The 15469-nt window shown below is 42.0% G+C and overlaps 1 protein-coding gene across 1 annotated transcript; it reads left to right on the forward strand.

The window, feature by feature from the left end:
- Positions 1 to 53: 53 nt before the first annotated feature.
- On the forward strand, positions 54 to 11946 carry LOC136429409 (protein mono-ADP-ribosyltransferase PARP14-like). The gene is made up of 17 exons (XM_066419241.1): positions 54 to 201; positions 463 to 645; positions 808 to 1062; positions 1195 to 1431; positions 1584 to 3994; positions 4138 to 4383; positions 4517 to 4738; positions 5112 to 5343; positions 5530 to 5685; positions 5805 to 5870; positions 6256 to 6438; positions 6626 to 6650; positions 6748 to 6953; positions 7458 to 8099; positions 8438 to 8616; positions 8788 to 8971; positions 9195 to 11946. The coding sequence occupies exons 1-17, from the start codon at positions 54 to 56 to the stop codon at positions 9482 to 9484; spliced, it is 5865 nt and encodes a 1954-aa protein (XP_066275338.1). The 3' UTR covers positions 9485 to 11946.
- Positions 11947 to 15469: the final 3523 nt, after the last annotated feature.

Here is a 15469-nt window from a genome sequence, read left to right on the forward strand (position 1 = left end):
CAACTAAAGGGGGGGAAGAGCCTGCCATACCACAGATAAGTCAACCAGAACACATGCAGACTGACAAAGACAGTTCTGTACAAGAAGACACTCGGATGACGTGTCCAGGTGCTCAGATGCAGGATGGGGCAGACCGTGACTATGAAAGTCCAACACCGGTCACTTCAACTGCAGAAAGTCAGCTTTATAAGGACCAGCCAAGTATGTCACAGGAAAGTGAAGAAGAAAAAACAGCTGATCAAGGTATGGTATGACTGCCATAACTAAAAATTTACATAAGATTCTATTCTGCCACTAAATAACCACTAATTCATTATAATGAAACGTAGAAATACATTGTACAGAATTGCACAATACTAAAGGTTGAACTGATTGAAATAGTTAGGATTACCTATTGTGTATCACATATGACTGAGCGTCCGGGAAATACGTTATGATTTCAAACTTTTCTCTCATCAACAGAAGAAGAAGCCACGATAATGGTGATTGAAGTGACGGGTTTACCAGGAGATGAATTAGCGAAAAGGCGAGACGTCCTTTTTAACTACTTCAAGAACACAAAGCGATCAGGTGGTGGTGAAATCTCCCAGTTCAACATTGATTCCGAGAAGGAACGCGTTCTGATCACTTTCAAGGACAAGGAAGGTACTATTGTCTTATTATCAATTTTATTAGATCTATTGTGAGAAAATGAAGAGAGCTGATACATTTTCAATGTTCAAAGAAAATATTTCAATTCCATGCCAGATCTTTGTGAATCCTATGGATAAGAACTCTGTCATACTGACTTGGATATTTCATTTCAAGCCCCAGAACGAGTCATGCAGAAGTCAACTCATGAGGTTGCAAAAAAGAAGCTGAAAGTCCGGATTGTCATGCCTCGCAGAAAACTTCCGGTAGATCCGTCCCGCATTCTTCTGAAAGGCGTCGCTGACAGCGTCGAAGAGGAGACCTTATTTCTCTACCTTGAATCCATGAGTGGGGGTGAGGATGAACCTTCTGAGGTTTTCTATGGTAAAGAAGCTGGAACGGTCATGGTAGCTTTTGCGGAACCGATTTCAGGTGAGTTGTGTTCAGTGTGACTAGATATCTTATCATGTCCATGTAACACGTAGCTATAGATCAAAATTTGTTGTATATATTTATCAGACACTTTAAAGCAATCAGTAGCATAGTTTTGTTCACTGTTTTCAGATCTTGACACACTCTTGTCGAAGTGTGAGGGAAATGAGCTAGAAGAACAAAAGATATCTGCGGAGAGAGTGCATGCCACGGACTGCATCCAAGTGACAGGAATCCCTCCAAAAGCCTCCAAAGACAACCTGTATTACTACTTCGAGAATGCCAAGCGAAGCGGCGGAGGAGCTTTGGCAGAAGTCGAACTGGACAAAGACCGCGGCACTGCCCTGGTTTTCTTCGATGACCATACAGGTGAGTACAGATCAACGTTACCCTGTCTCTTCTTTCATTGCCATGGGTTCAGAGTTGATTGTGGTGGTTAGTATGGTCCTATCAGAAGATGACGGTGGACATGTTGGGTTTTTTTCATAGTCCACTGCAGCTAAACTTTATTCTTTTCTCAGTGATTGAACGTGTATTAAGGAAGAGTCACACCATACAGAAGACGGCGGTGACTGTGGAACCATTCTACACCTGCCTGGGTGCAACAGTCACCGAAGCGAAAACACCGCCTCAGCTGGTGCCCTTACCGATCACCGAGAAAGTCACTACTCCCATAGCTTCATTCGTGATGACTCACCAGCAATTCAAGAAAGATCTAGAGGATGCGATGGAAGAGGCAAACGCATCTATCTCTTGGCCTTTCGAAGGCGACCACTCCTGTGTGGAGATCACCCCAACACTGACGAAGGAGACTCTAAATCTGGCCGCAATCGCCGAAAACTGGGCCCCCAAAGCAAGGGAAGGACTGAAGAGTTACATGGCACGGTTTGATACCAAGGGGATTTCTGATGTCATGCAAGCATCGTGGCCACAGGTCTGCAAACTCGTTGATAGTGGCTCCATCAAGGATGATGATTCCATCAGTGTATGCAGCACAAGCGACCGGAAGATCACCTTCACCGGTCTCAAAGACAGCGTGGCCAAGCATTACCAAAGTGTCTTGGAAGGGATAGGGAAAATAGAAGAAGACTTTAAAAGGAAACAGTCAGAAGTAGTTGAGACCGTTACCACACTCAAGCCAGACCAGGTCCAGCTCTTAGCAATGTCCGACTTCGAAGACAGAATGACAAGCGAGTTTCCCAAGCTGCAGATGTCGTTTGACACGAATGTAAGCAAGATCGAGTTTCATGGTCTGATGGATGAAATCCAACAAACAAAGGTGAAGATGTACGAAACAGTACAAGGCATGATCTCACAGCCTACCCAGCTGTCTTCTACTCTGATTTCCTTCTTGTTAAGTGCAAAAGAACCCAAGCAACACCTTCTCGGTGAGTACAAACAAGGCGGTGTTGTAGCCGTGATTACGACCACCACAAGTGTGGTTGAAGTCTTCGGGCTAACTGACGGTGACGTGAGGAAGGCGGTATCTATCCTGAAGAAGACATTCCAAGATCAATGGCTTGATGTCTCCGACCAATCCACCTCGGTACAAGATACTGAGGAATGGAAGACGACAAAGACTGGTCTGGAACAAAGCGCTCAAGGTTTGTTGAAGATATCAGTGGAGAGAGGTGCAGACTCTGGAGCAACTAAAATCTTATTCACCGGGGAATCTGCATTTGTCAAAGACATCTTGGATAGAGTCGAAAAGTACCTTAAAGTCAAGACAGTTTACAAGAAGCAGGTAAAAGCTGAAGTCGGAGTAGTCCGCTTCATTAAAGAGCATCAGAGGGCCAACATTCAACTACAGCTGGAGAAAGAAGTATCCGTCTGGTATGAGGGAAGTGAGGAAAGCCCAATTATGTTCATAAAGGGAAACACCGATGGCCTTCAACAAGCTGACCCTGTCCTGAAGTCTTACATCGACAGTGTGATCAGCGACCAGATGTCCATCAAGAAGCCCGGCATGTCCAAGCATTTCAAAGAAGACGCAGGCAGATCAACGCTACAGCTTGTCGAGAGGAAGTGTAAGTGCGTTATCAACATCCAGGACGCCACCAACAAAACACCAGCACCAGATCCAGACACGTTTGCCAAACAGTTCATGCCAAAGGTGCCCATTATGGTACCCAAGGAGAAGGCGGTAGTCAATCTTGATGGTGGAAAGAAGCTTGTCGTCTGGAGGAACGACATCACAAAACACAAGACAGACGTCATCGTCAATGCTGCAAATGCAAAGCTCGAGCACACCGGAGGGCTCGCGAAGGCAATAGTTGACGCAGGTGGCGACATCATTCAAAATGTTTGCAACCGCTACATTCAAACAAATGGAACACTGATTCCTGGACAAGTAGTCGCCTCACCATCCGGGCATATAAACACTTGTCAAATTATTCTACATGCGGTTGGGCCGATATGGAATGGGGGTCGGAATGGAGAGGAAGACTACCTTGCCGATGCTGTGTACGGAAGCCTCGAAGAAGCAGCTAAAAACAAATATCGATCAATCGCCATTCCAGCGATCAGCTCTGGGATTTATGGATATCCCCTCAAAAAGTGTGCTGGAACAATTGTGGCGACGACGGTCGAATACCTTGAAGAGAATACTAATTCAAGTCTAGAGGTGATAGAGTTCGTCAACATCGACGACAATACAACAGAGGCCTTTGTCGATGCATTTGTATCAGCATTTGGCGTGGACAGAGTTGAGAAGAGCGAGGACAAATTGGATCAAGCAACCACCACCCCTCCCCAGGGAACTCGCCCAAACAGACGACGCGCCCGTGGGCGTGAACCACGAACGGCAAGTCTCTCTACAGCAACGACGTTCACACCTCCTCCACAGCCCAGGGATCCCGTAACCGACGTCGGCTTTCGAACGACAGAGGGAAAAGCAATCATTGCCATTCAAGCCAACATTGCAAGTCAGAATGTATGTTTAAAAATATATCTTTCCTTATATTTCAATTATTTCCAATAATTCAATTTCCTGTTAGTGTTTTCGTCAGCATCTAGATTTTAGATTACCATAAGAAGTTGCTTTTGATTCATTTTATGTCATTCATGTTTCTCCAGGTCGATGTTTTGGTGAACACTACTGCAGGCAACCTGGATCTGAACACCGGTGCAGTATCCAAAGCCATCCTCCAGCTAGCCGGCAGTAACCTGCAAACCCTCGTCAACAAAGCTAAACAGTCAGCGGGAATCACATCTCTGCCTGACGGCCAGATTCTCGTCACTGGTTCCGCAGATCTGCCGTGTAAGCAAGTGATCCACTGTGTTCTGTGCAGCTGGGACGGCGGACAGGGGAACTCTGAAAAGGTTGGTATATGGTGGTTGACTGTTTTTAATAAGTCACATTACTGATCAGACATTAGTAGGTTGTTTGTATGAACGTACTTGGTGCCTTGCTGATGATCCCACTGAGAACATAACATGATACATCGTTTTCCAGATACTTCGCAAAATTGTCCAACAGTGCCTTCAACAAGCTGAGAAGGGTAACTACACGTCCATTGCGATTCCAGCGATGGGTACCGGAGGACTCCGCTTCCCACATGACGTGGTGGCAGAGGCCATGTTCAACGAGGCAGTAGAACACTGTAGGACGAACCCTTCGGGTTCTCTTCGTGAAATTCGCTTCATTGTGTGGGAGGGAGACCCGAAATCTATTCCGGTATGTTATCCACATGTTATGCGGTATATCACCACACAATGTGGCATTGAAATGCTACGGTTCCAATTACACCGGTACCCGTCAGGGGTATAGTCCCGGCCGGGCCCCGAAACCACAAATTTGTCCCAGGGACTGCTCACGGCGTTAACGATGTATGTCACATTAACAACATACAATTTTATTCTGTTGTATGTTTTATAGGTGACATTCCTTAACTACTTCCACGTAGGTTGGTAAATTGTGTATTTCAATTCAACATTGTTTTTTTATGAAACGTAATTGTATGCGGTATGCAAGTTTGTCAAGTAGTTAATATGATACATGTTCATATCTGGTGGCAGTATCTCCTCTCATCTCTTTTTGTGTATCACAGGCCTTCAATGAGGTGATGACAAAGTACAAGGCCCTGCACACGGACGACGCACCCCAACCAACTCCTCTGTCGACGCAAGATCCTACTCCAAAGGCTGAGGCAGCGCCTCCCTTCTCATCCGCAGGGTCAAGACATGATCGCCGAGGCCGACGGGGCCGTGGGAGTAAAACAGGCCACGGCCGCAACAACATGCCAAAGGCACACATTGATTCAGATGATACTGCTTTTGCAAGTAAGATAGCCATTATTCTTAGTTGTCATTTTCAGACTTCCCAAGGCTCGGTACCCTCCAGAAGCAAATAATAACTCAAATTCTCTTCCAATGATAATCTATCATCATTCAGTTGCTTGCTTGGTTGCTTGGATCGTTGGTTGTTTGGGTGGCACAACTCGAATCCTATTTCTATCGTCTTTTCAGCCCCGTCGCTGTTCTCCGAAGTATCTACTCCAGTGCGCGGAGAACTGCAAATGTTCATCGGAGACCTAACGCTAAACGTCCGCAGAGGAGATCTCACTAAGGAGACCACCGACTGCATCGTCAACAGCACGAATGAGCAACTGGACCTGACCCGAGGTTTGGAACATTGTTGCCAGTTATTTGTCATATGTATTTTATTTTATTTTTTTTTTTAATTACCGATAGAGCATTGAGGGGCAATGTTAATCTGATGTATTGTCTTTATGGTTACACAGGTGCTGTTTCCAATGCCATATGCAAAGCTGGTGGGCCTAACATTCAACGTGAATGTGCAAATATCGGTAGGTACATACATCGCAAGAGGTGTGAAATTGGAATGAGGATGTAACTGGGATGCTGAATCTAATTATCCCTCGTCCACCATGCTATTAACCAATATAGTCTTCTAAAATAAAGCGTTGTGACCACACGAATCTCCGGAAAATGATTGTTTATATTTCTACAACCAACCCCATGCTGTGTAGAGAGTATAGTACAAATTGTTTCATTGCCCATTAACTAGGCTAGATGCGAGAAAGGCGTTACCAAGGTATTATAATCAGTGAAGTTTGAATGAAGGCATTTTGCGAACACACATTATTTCTCTTGCATATATTAAGCGTATAGCAAAAAATGTTGAGCATGGGAGCCAATAATTTTAACAAGCAAAGTTATGTTTCTTTGTAGCTGCTAGTGGTGGTATGAAAGACGGCATTGCGGTCACAGGATCTGGTAAGCTGAAATGTAAGAAGATCATCCACGCAGCTGCACCTGACAAGGGTACAGATTGGAAGAATGTGATCATTAACTGCCTACAGACTGCAGACTCCCTCGGACTCAGGTCCATTGCATTTCCAGCTTTGGGAACAGGTATGACAGGATTACCATTGCTATGAGCAAAACAAATCATTTTCTATACCGATATCTTTTTTGGATTAATCAGGACTTCAATCATGTAATCTGTATCTTTGTTATATTCAGTTTTACCCCAAACTCTTTTAACCTCTATAAACGCATTTAAGATTTTTTGAGTTTTTCATTGACTGCATAATGGCAGCTCGAAAATTTATAGAGACTTGTTTGTTAGTTTGTGATTTTTAATGCCAGTTATTATCTCTGACATCACTTCAAGTGTCCTATATGCTAGCGCCAACTCGCATGTTTTTGCATCAAACGCAGGTATTCTGCAGGGAGTGCAGCACAGACGGCAACCACTATGCTCGATGCCCTGCAAGACTTTGTTCTCCAGTGCAAGCCAACCAAACTCAGCGAAGTTCGCGTTACCATATTCCAACAAGAGATGGTTCGTACTTTTCATGAAGAAATGCGGAAGAAGGTTGGGCAGCCGCTACCCAAGAAAGCGACAAAACCGTCCGGAATCCTTGGTGAGTTCCTTTTTCAACATGGAATACCTGTTTGTCTCTTCTTATAATATAGGTTAACCATTACGCTTTTCAGACATAAATGTCAAGATTAGTATTGCTAAGATTACTATCCTTTGTTAGATGTTTGAGAACAGAGCAAGTAATGCTTAAGTACATTCGTCAAGACTACTTAATAAATGATATATCAAGTCCTGAGGCGTCCTGAGACGTTGCAATCGTATATGAGTAGATCTTGTGGCATGTTTTAGTCGTACACTTTGGTTGATTTGATCCAGTCATGCTTCATTGCCGATGCACAATGGAAGTCTTTAAGCTGTTTGGGATTCCAAGCCACAGGAAATATGTCAAAAATCAAATTTTCAATCCAAATCATCATTATACATTAATCTTAGTTCTTAAGTAAAATTGAGGGATTCGGAGGTGTAAGGCGCCTCACATGAAACAGGTTTAAGTTTGTTTTTTTTTCAATTCAATAAAATTCAATGTCAAAATACGTTTCAACAGGCAGCATTGGGAGAGTGGCTGCTGCAGGATGGAACTATTTCACCGGAGGTCAGGCCAGTAACACTGCCGTACAACCCATCCCGTCAGCCGACAACGTCGTCGTCCTCATCATCTACGCTGACCTTGCCGACAATATCTGGAAAGCGAAGAACATGATCAACAAGATCATGGACGACGCGTCTAAAGACGAGACAATCCCCGCGAGGATCAAATTAACGGAAGAGCAAAAGGAGCACGTCACGCGTCTCGCCCAGCGTCACGATTGTTCGGTAACCTTTACCAGAAGCAACATCCGCTTGCAGGGTAGGATGGTTGACGTAATGGCGGCTTCCCATGACATCAAGGACTTTCAACGGGATGTCGAGATGAAGACCAAAGAAGAGGAGCATCTCAGCGACAAGGCGGAACTACTCCTAAAGACCGTGCAGTGGTACTACATTGACGAGAACGAAGAGAGGCAGCCTTATGAGCCCAAGGTCAACTACATAATCGAGACTGCCTTCAGAGCCAGCAAAAATGGCGTTGATTTTGAATTCGAGGGCGAAAACCTCCACATAGACCTCAAAACAATGAAGGAAACAGTGGTTGGAGACATTGCAGCAGGTGCAGCTTACGTGATTCGACATGAAATGGAGAAAGAAGGTAATTTTCGCAAAGATATGAGCTAGATAATAAATCTGATTTGGTCTGGTTGTCATACCACACCATCAGCGCTACTACATCAATAAACTGTAAAGATTGCATCAAGTCTCAAAATGTTTTGTGGAGACTAGTCACAATGCATGATCTGTAACTGTCCTTTGTCCATGTCTTGTAAACACATGTGCTATTTGAAGACTCCGCTGTAAATCACAGCTCGGGACGAATATCAATGACAGGAACACCTGTCATGCACCACTGATTGTTCCTAGTTTTGATAAAATACCGTTTTCTCTGTGTGTTTTTTTTCGATTAATTGATATTCTCAAATCATCTGTTAGGCACAATGAAAGTACCAGACGCCTGGACCGACATGTCGGACGATGACCAGTACAAAGAAGTCGAGCTGCAGCCGACAACAGAAGAGTACAAGAAGGTCTACGACGAGTTCATGAAGAGCATTGGGACAGCCGCACCTACAGCCGGGTATCATGCTATAACGACAGCAAATGTGCTAAAGGTAGGCACGTTTCTATCGAATATAGTCACTGCAACTTACATACTATATGTATTCTGTTATGTTGAGGAAGCTTTAATAGCTTTATAGAATTAGTTGTTATAGTTATAAACAGTAACCTCGTTTTGTACATTGTGCTCACACAATCCGATCCGTCTATTCGCTTCTTTTCAGATACAACGCATACAAAACGTCACCCTGTGGCACCAGTACAATGTCAGAAAGAAGAAGATGGAACTTGACAACGCAAAGAGTTCTCAGCCTGTCGAGCGGATCCTGTACCACGGCACTCCAATTGACCCAATACAGAGCATCAACCATACAGGGTTCAACCGCAGCTACAGCGGCCGCAACGTCGGTATGTGTGCAAGTAGCATCAACCTCCTAACTTTGTCAGGTTAACAAAATTTGTTTCGATGTTTTGCAAAATCTTAATAGATAAGTGAGAGTATGTTGAATGACAATGATTTACCGAAGAATTCTCCACAAAGACATCAAAGAGGGAGAATATCTGTAGCAAAAGAAAGTGGCAATAATACTCATTGTTCGGTACCACAAACGTGTTGTATATTATCACACAGGTGCAGCTCTTGGAAATGGCGTGTACTTTGCGGTGACAGCGAGTATCTCCGGAGCGGACCAGTATGCACGACCAGACCCAAACGGCTACAGGTACATGTACATGGCACGTGTCCTGTCAGGAGATATGTGCCGGGGACAGCAAAATGTCATCGTTCCCCCAGCAAAAGACGCGAGCAAGCCACACATTACTTACGACAGTGTGTGCGATAACCCAGCAGCTCCACAGATCATCGTTATATTCTATGACGCACAGGCGTACCCTGAGTATCTTTTTACCTTCACCAAGTAATTCGTACCTGTTCTTGCCCAGCAAGCTGTTGCGATATTGACCAAACATCCACTTGCTAAGCATTACACACAGTTAAAGCATTTGCTACAAAACCAGTTCAAGCTGAAAGCTACTGACAAGAAGCCTCAAGTTAATGATAGCTGCTGTGGCTGGCACTTGCTTTAGCTTTATGTCAGACCAATCACCATATTGCTGCAGATTACAGTATACTAGTACGAGCTTGTTGCTGCAACCGCAAGCTTGCTGTATCGTCGCTAAAAATGTTAATTGTTACAAGCACCATACATGTCGCTACGCAAATGCTGACTGAAGTCACAGACACAGTATTCTGTAGCATACTGCGTAGCTGCTGTACATGTAAGAAAGTTTGCCTGCTGGCCAATCCGGTGGGGCAAAAATGGCAAACATAAAAGTATTTTAAAAACTGACACGAGAATTGGAACAAGTGTTTCATTTCAAACCGGATCGAAAAATAGGCTTATGTTTTTTTTGGCAATTCCTTATTCATTTTAAAGAATAGTACAATTTGGTTCCCAGATATTTGTGTGGTGTCTATTCAGATACTAATTATATAACACAAACTAACAATAGATTCACTATAACATATATGATGTTTATCTCTACATATGTGACCGTGACCATCATTATGACATTGTCATCGTTTGACACAGACTTCTCCTTTGACTATGCAAGGAGATTTATTATCTGCATAAAGTGGTCTACATTTTGATAATTCATATAAGGCAACATATCTAAAATAATCAATACCCCTCCGGTATTCCACCTAGTCGTTCAAAATCAATAAATCAACGACGGTAAAACGATTGACAGAAGTAAGAATTTCTTCCATCAATTCAAATGAACAACAACTGCATCCTTTCAGGCTTTCACAATTAGCCCAAACAAAACCCAGTGATCATTAGCATGGTGAATTTTAAATTATAAGGAAAAATTGTAGAATTATATACTTTTTACGGAACATCGAAATAAATATATTTGCATAATAAATCCCAATGTTTGTCATGACAAGTGTTATCTTAAACCCCAAACTCAAACCAAATTATGTTGTTTAAGTCTAGAAGTATTCGACTTTACAGACCAAACTATTCTATCTTTCATCGGGATGCTAATAAAACAGTTCAAAGCATTTTTACAAGTGTGAATGAGGAAAAAACGAAGCAGGAAGTCATTAAATGTAGGAAATCTGACATTTCCTTTTCTTTGAGAAACTCGTTTTTAAATTTCAGACTTTTTGAAGAGAAAGACACTAAAGAAATAAATATTACATAACTGATTTTTGTAGAAAACAAATGATTGAGTATACTCATTCATATATTGAGTATACTCATTCATATATTGTATGAGATTTTCGTTACCTTACATTATATTGTATGAGATTTTACCTTACATAATAAGTAATTTAAGATACTAGTATATCAATGAACCTCACTCAAGTGTACCGGAAATATTAGCTGAAATCTTGACTTCATAATCACATCTGAGTGTCCTAGATTATGAAAATGCTGGATTTGGTGGATACAAGAAAGAAATCGTACCTTGAGTGGGAGCTAGCTTTTCCCAAAAAAGACTTTCGCTTCACCATATTTTCAGACGATCTGTTAACGAGTATCCTTTCGAACATTGAGAACACTGAGATTATTCCAAGAAATCATTCCATTAGTACGTGTAAGGCATCTTAAGTGAAGTAATGTGGCGTTTTGTGCTTAACCGGATTGTAAAGATTCAATGACATTGACTTCTTTTGAATACACATGTACTATATGACATAGAGTGGGTTGGAGTGACGTGAATTCCTTGATGGTTCCATATCCACACAATAGCAAAAAATGGCTATGGCGTAAACAAGTACTTGCGGCTTTTCTGAATCAAAATGGACCAAACTCTCACAATCCTTCTCATGCAAAACACAATACTAGAATACTGTTATTTGATATACATTTATATTATACAAAGTACATTGCATACAAGCCATACAAGTGTGTTGTGTCATAGCCGTTTTTACCCATGCTTCAAATGCATAATATTGAGCGTCCCTTGCATTCAAAACGGAAACCTTCTCATTATAACTTTTAATCTTTGTGATTTCCTTTTGAATTATTTGATATCAACTACTACTGTGAAACTGTAGCCTGCCAAGAATAGGAATTAACTATAAAAGCTACTAAAAACACTTATTTACAATGTATCATCCAATATCAATGTTTAACTACAAACAAACCAACGTTGGATATCTACAAAAAATGGGAACGAAACGGCAGTCATTTGTAAAATTACCCATCATGCATATGGCGCCTGCATCACGCCATGGCCCATCGTTAGCATGGTGGGAAGTGTTGTTATCAATGATGTATTGTGAAAAATCTGTATTGTGTTGTAGAAGCTTTATGGTAAGCCTTAGCACCTCGTGTGTTTGTTGTGTGAATAAAACAAATGAATCAAAACACGGAGGATATGCTATCATATTTTGGCTTGACACTACTGACGTAGACAGGTTCGTTTTCTCCACCCGTTTTACAACAGTCATCAATCCCGTATGCTAAATAGGGATTGATTTCAATTAATAATGAAGTAACGGACAGAAATAACGTCTAGGTTAAAGGTCAATGTCAAACTGTCTTTGAAAAGTCAGCAAAGTAGCATGGATAGTGTGCTTCGAACAAGAGCTGGCTCAGGAATGTTCATTACGCAGGCCCAATGTGAGGGTTAAAACATAACATTTAGGTAATGACGGCGAACACTGAAGTAACATCTCATGATACGAAGCTATCGCAGCCAAATGACATATCTCCAAAAATAGACACCGATTACACCAAGATGACACACTACGTTCAGATATCTACTTCTGAAATTGGCTTTATGTTTACATGGGCCATTCATAAACGTTTCGAGGACAACGTTCATGGCTTTTGGGTCAAATATTGAACCAATGTGTGGGGATTAATTGTTAAAGAATATTGTTGACATTTTTGATATGACGAAGCATCTGGGAAAACTATTGAGACACCTATTGTTTTTATATAGAAATGATAGTGAATTCAGCACCAAGGACAGGTCCATTCGATTGATAAGAAAAGAAAATATAACTGTTCATTAGAACCAAATCAACTTCTTTTTTTGACCGAAACCTTATTCTTACACATGTAAGAGTCGCATTATCTTTCTTTCACTAAGAAGGTCTGAATGATACCGGTTTTTGTCAGTTAAATGCAGTGAATTCCTGAGTAGAATCGTATCTCTGTGTGTCCATGGCCAGTATTCATCCTGCTAAGAGTAATTAAACATCGTTCACGCAGGATTTTTGCAAGATGCAACCGTATTGGCTGAAAAGGCTTGGCGCACCCAAAGATCAAGCCGTTGCACAATATGCAAAACAATGATATAACTTCATCTCGCCCTGGTTAATCACACATGGTATAAAGCATGGAGTATTCCTCAGATCCGCTCACACGCCGCCTCCGTGCGTGCAGGTGCCTACGTGTGGTCTCTTCTCTTTCTGTTTACTTCACCAACGGTGCCATCTTCCTCCAACGAAATGTTTTCTTTGGCCACAAATACCTGCATCCGTCTGTTGGCTGTTCTGGTGTGTTTCGGTGACGTTGGAGCCCGGGAGTTTCGTATCGGGCTGTTGTTGCCTCAGTCCGATGACCTGGTGGGGAGAATGGCCTGGGAGACGACGGCGGGCGCGGCCACACTGGCGGCGGAGACGGTCATGCTGGACTCGTCACTTCTGCCCGGACACACAATAAGGTCGGGAAACAACCGTATTTTACTATATAGTTATACTATACTTAGAGCAGATGTATTAGAATTTTTATACATGAATACTTGATAAGCTCAGTTCACAGGAATACTTGATAAGCTCAGTTTGAATTTGAAATACTTTATCATACAGTTCTGTCGTACACCTTTTACTTAAAGGGTTTATCGTCTCATCTTTGAATGGCAATTCTTACATTATGGGTATAATTCCAGTGTATGTACCAGAAACGCGACGTTTCCAAAATTGATTACTATCAACAGCTCTTCTCTATCTTGATAATCTATATCGTTGTCAGTGTCAATTTCCTGCGCCCACCTTCTTTATGTACTATATGTCAGCAGAATCTTTAACTTATCTCTTGCCATTGTTTTTGTATCGGGCGCTTTAGTTCTTGTATTTAACGTTACACGATTTGTATACATATTTCTTATGTTGTTCCAGCGGTAACGGTCGACTATGGCACCACTGTACACTGTGTATCTGACTATATGCCTCTGAATTTTTAAGAAAAAAAATGCTCTAGGGAAAAGTCACATTTTGTCGTTTTCATCCAAGTTTATCATGGCACCCTTTCTAAGCATGCTTTTTGGACGTGTAGTATATGATTGCATTCAATTCTATTCTAAATGCTAGTTCTATCATTATACGCCACAGTTAATGTAAAAGGAATTGGTTAGATAAAGGGACAAAGAAACACAATGAAGAGTATGTTGTTGACATCTACAGCAGTTCAGTCGTTCTGTTCACAACGAAATTGTGTTTCAAGTGTTGTTTTCATCCCTATTACTCTTGTACCATCTGTAATCATGCAAATTGGAGACCTTTGTTTGCGTTTTCAACTTCAAATTCAATTAATGCTGCACGCACCCACAGAGATATCCTTTAATGTGACAATTAGGTGGTGTATACATAACTACGTGAGACGACCACGTACTGTGTTCAAAGTCAAAACTTGATAGTTAATGTTCCTGTAAAATAGATTAAAAGTGTCTGTGACTTGGGCCCCCATAATGAAACAAGTTAATAGTAGACAAAACACGTACTGCTGTCCCCTCAACAGCAACGACAGCTGTTACGTTGGTGAGACATGTCTCCTCCAAGAAAAATCTGTCGCGTTGTCGCAAGTAGAATGATTTTCCCGCCACTTGCAGAACATTAGATGATTGCTTTTGTGGCTGAAGTGGAGGGGCAATTAGCGCTAAGAGCAGATGAAGGGGGACCGTATAGTGTTTGCGAAAATGAAAAATTTTATTCATGAGTGGAGTAAAGAAAACCAGAGAAGAACATTAAAGCACAAGGAGAGATAGATAGAGAAGCGTAACAAATACATGGTATACAAAGCGGGGTAACGGTATATAATAAGATTACAAAGTGTGCCATACTGTTCACATTCAAAGGTATTTGATTCAATTGAAGGTTTTTATTTTAAGCCCATGTCCGGGGCTAGGCGTATGACGTGCAGGTTTCTGTCTCAGTACGGAAAAAAATGAGTTTCATTAGAATGCAGATATAGTGCTGTTGTTCGGGAAACAAGACTGAATTCGTGAGCGGTAGAACAAAGGAGGGATAGGAGAAAGAAAGAAAGAAAGTGGCGCTACAACAACTCGCTTAGCCATTATAATTCAATTTGCCTCTTTTACTTGACCTTTTCTGGCCAAAATATATCATGTCAGTCGTAAATGGTCTTCCAACTGGGGAATTGTTCGATGGATGAGTTTAGAAAGCGATAAAAAGAAGATGGAACGTACATGTGGCCTTTTACGGCCTGAGCATGCTACGCAATGTTCTATTGTACAGTTCTGTAGTGTCCTTGGCCTGCTTAACTGTGTTAGATCCAAGTAACATTGGATTATTGACTACTTTCACCTTCCGTTCCCCCAGCCTTGTCTGGCGAGACTCGGGGTGTAATGCGGTGACCGCTGCCGGCCGGACGGTGGAACTCTACACGGACGAACACGTCGACGCCATCCTGTGCCCCCCGTGTAACGATGGTAGGGTCCAAACAACAATTAGACACCATTGCAAGAAAATGCTATGAAAGTTCACCAGCGTAAAATTGCGACTTAGAATATCATATTAGCAGGGACGATATATGTAGATATGTAGACGGCTGTATAGATCTGTTTTTGACATGGGCATCTATATCTATTTTCAAAGTTTGATAGTGGCCTTTCCAGAGAGTTTGATGTTTCAATGCTGGAAAT

Source organism: Branchiostoma lanceolatum, chromosome 3 (assembly GCF_035083965.1).
Source record: "Branchiostoma lanceolatum isolate klBraLanc5 chromosome 3, klBraLanc5.hap2, whole genome shotgun sequence".
NCBI lineage: Eukaryota > Metazoa > Chordata > Leptocardii > Amphioxiformes > Branchiostomatidae > Branchiostoma > Branchiostoma lanceolatum.

Bases quoted from the DNA above. Each gene is read 5' to 3' on its own strand.
- LOC136429409 (XM_066419241.1), top strand. From the start codon at position 54: ATGCAGACTGACAAAGACAGTTCTGTACAAGAAGACACTCGGATGACG. The intron at 202-462 runs GTATGTCACAGG...TCTCATCAACAG, and splicing joins GCTTTATAAGGACCAGCCAA to AAGAAGAAGCCACGATAATG. The intron at 1,063-1,194 runs GTGAGTTGTGTT...CACTGTTTTCAG, and splicing joins TTTTGCGGAACCGATTTCAG to ATCTTGACACACTCTTGTCG.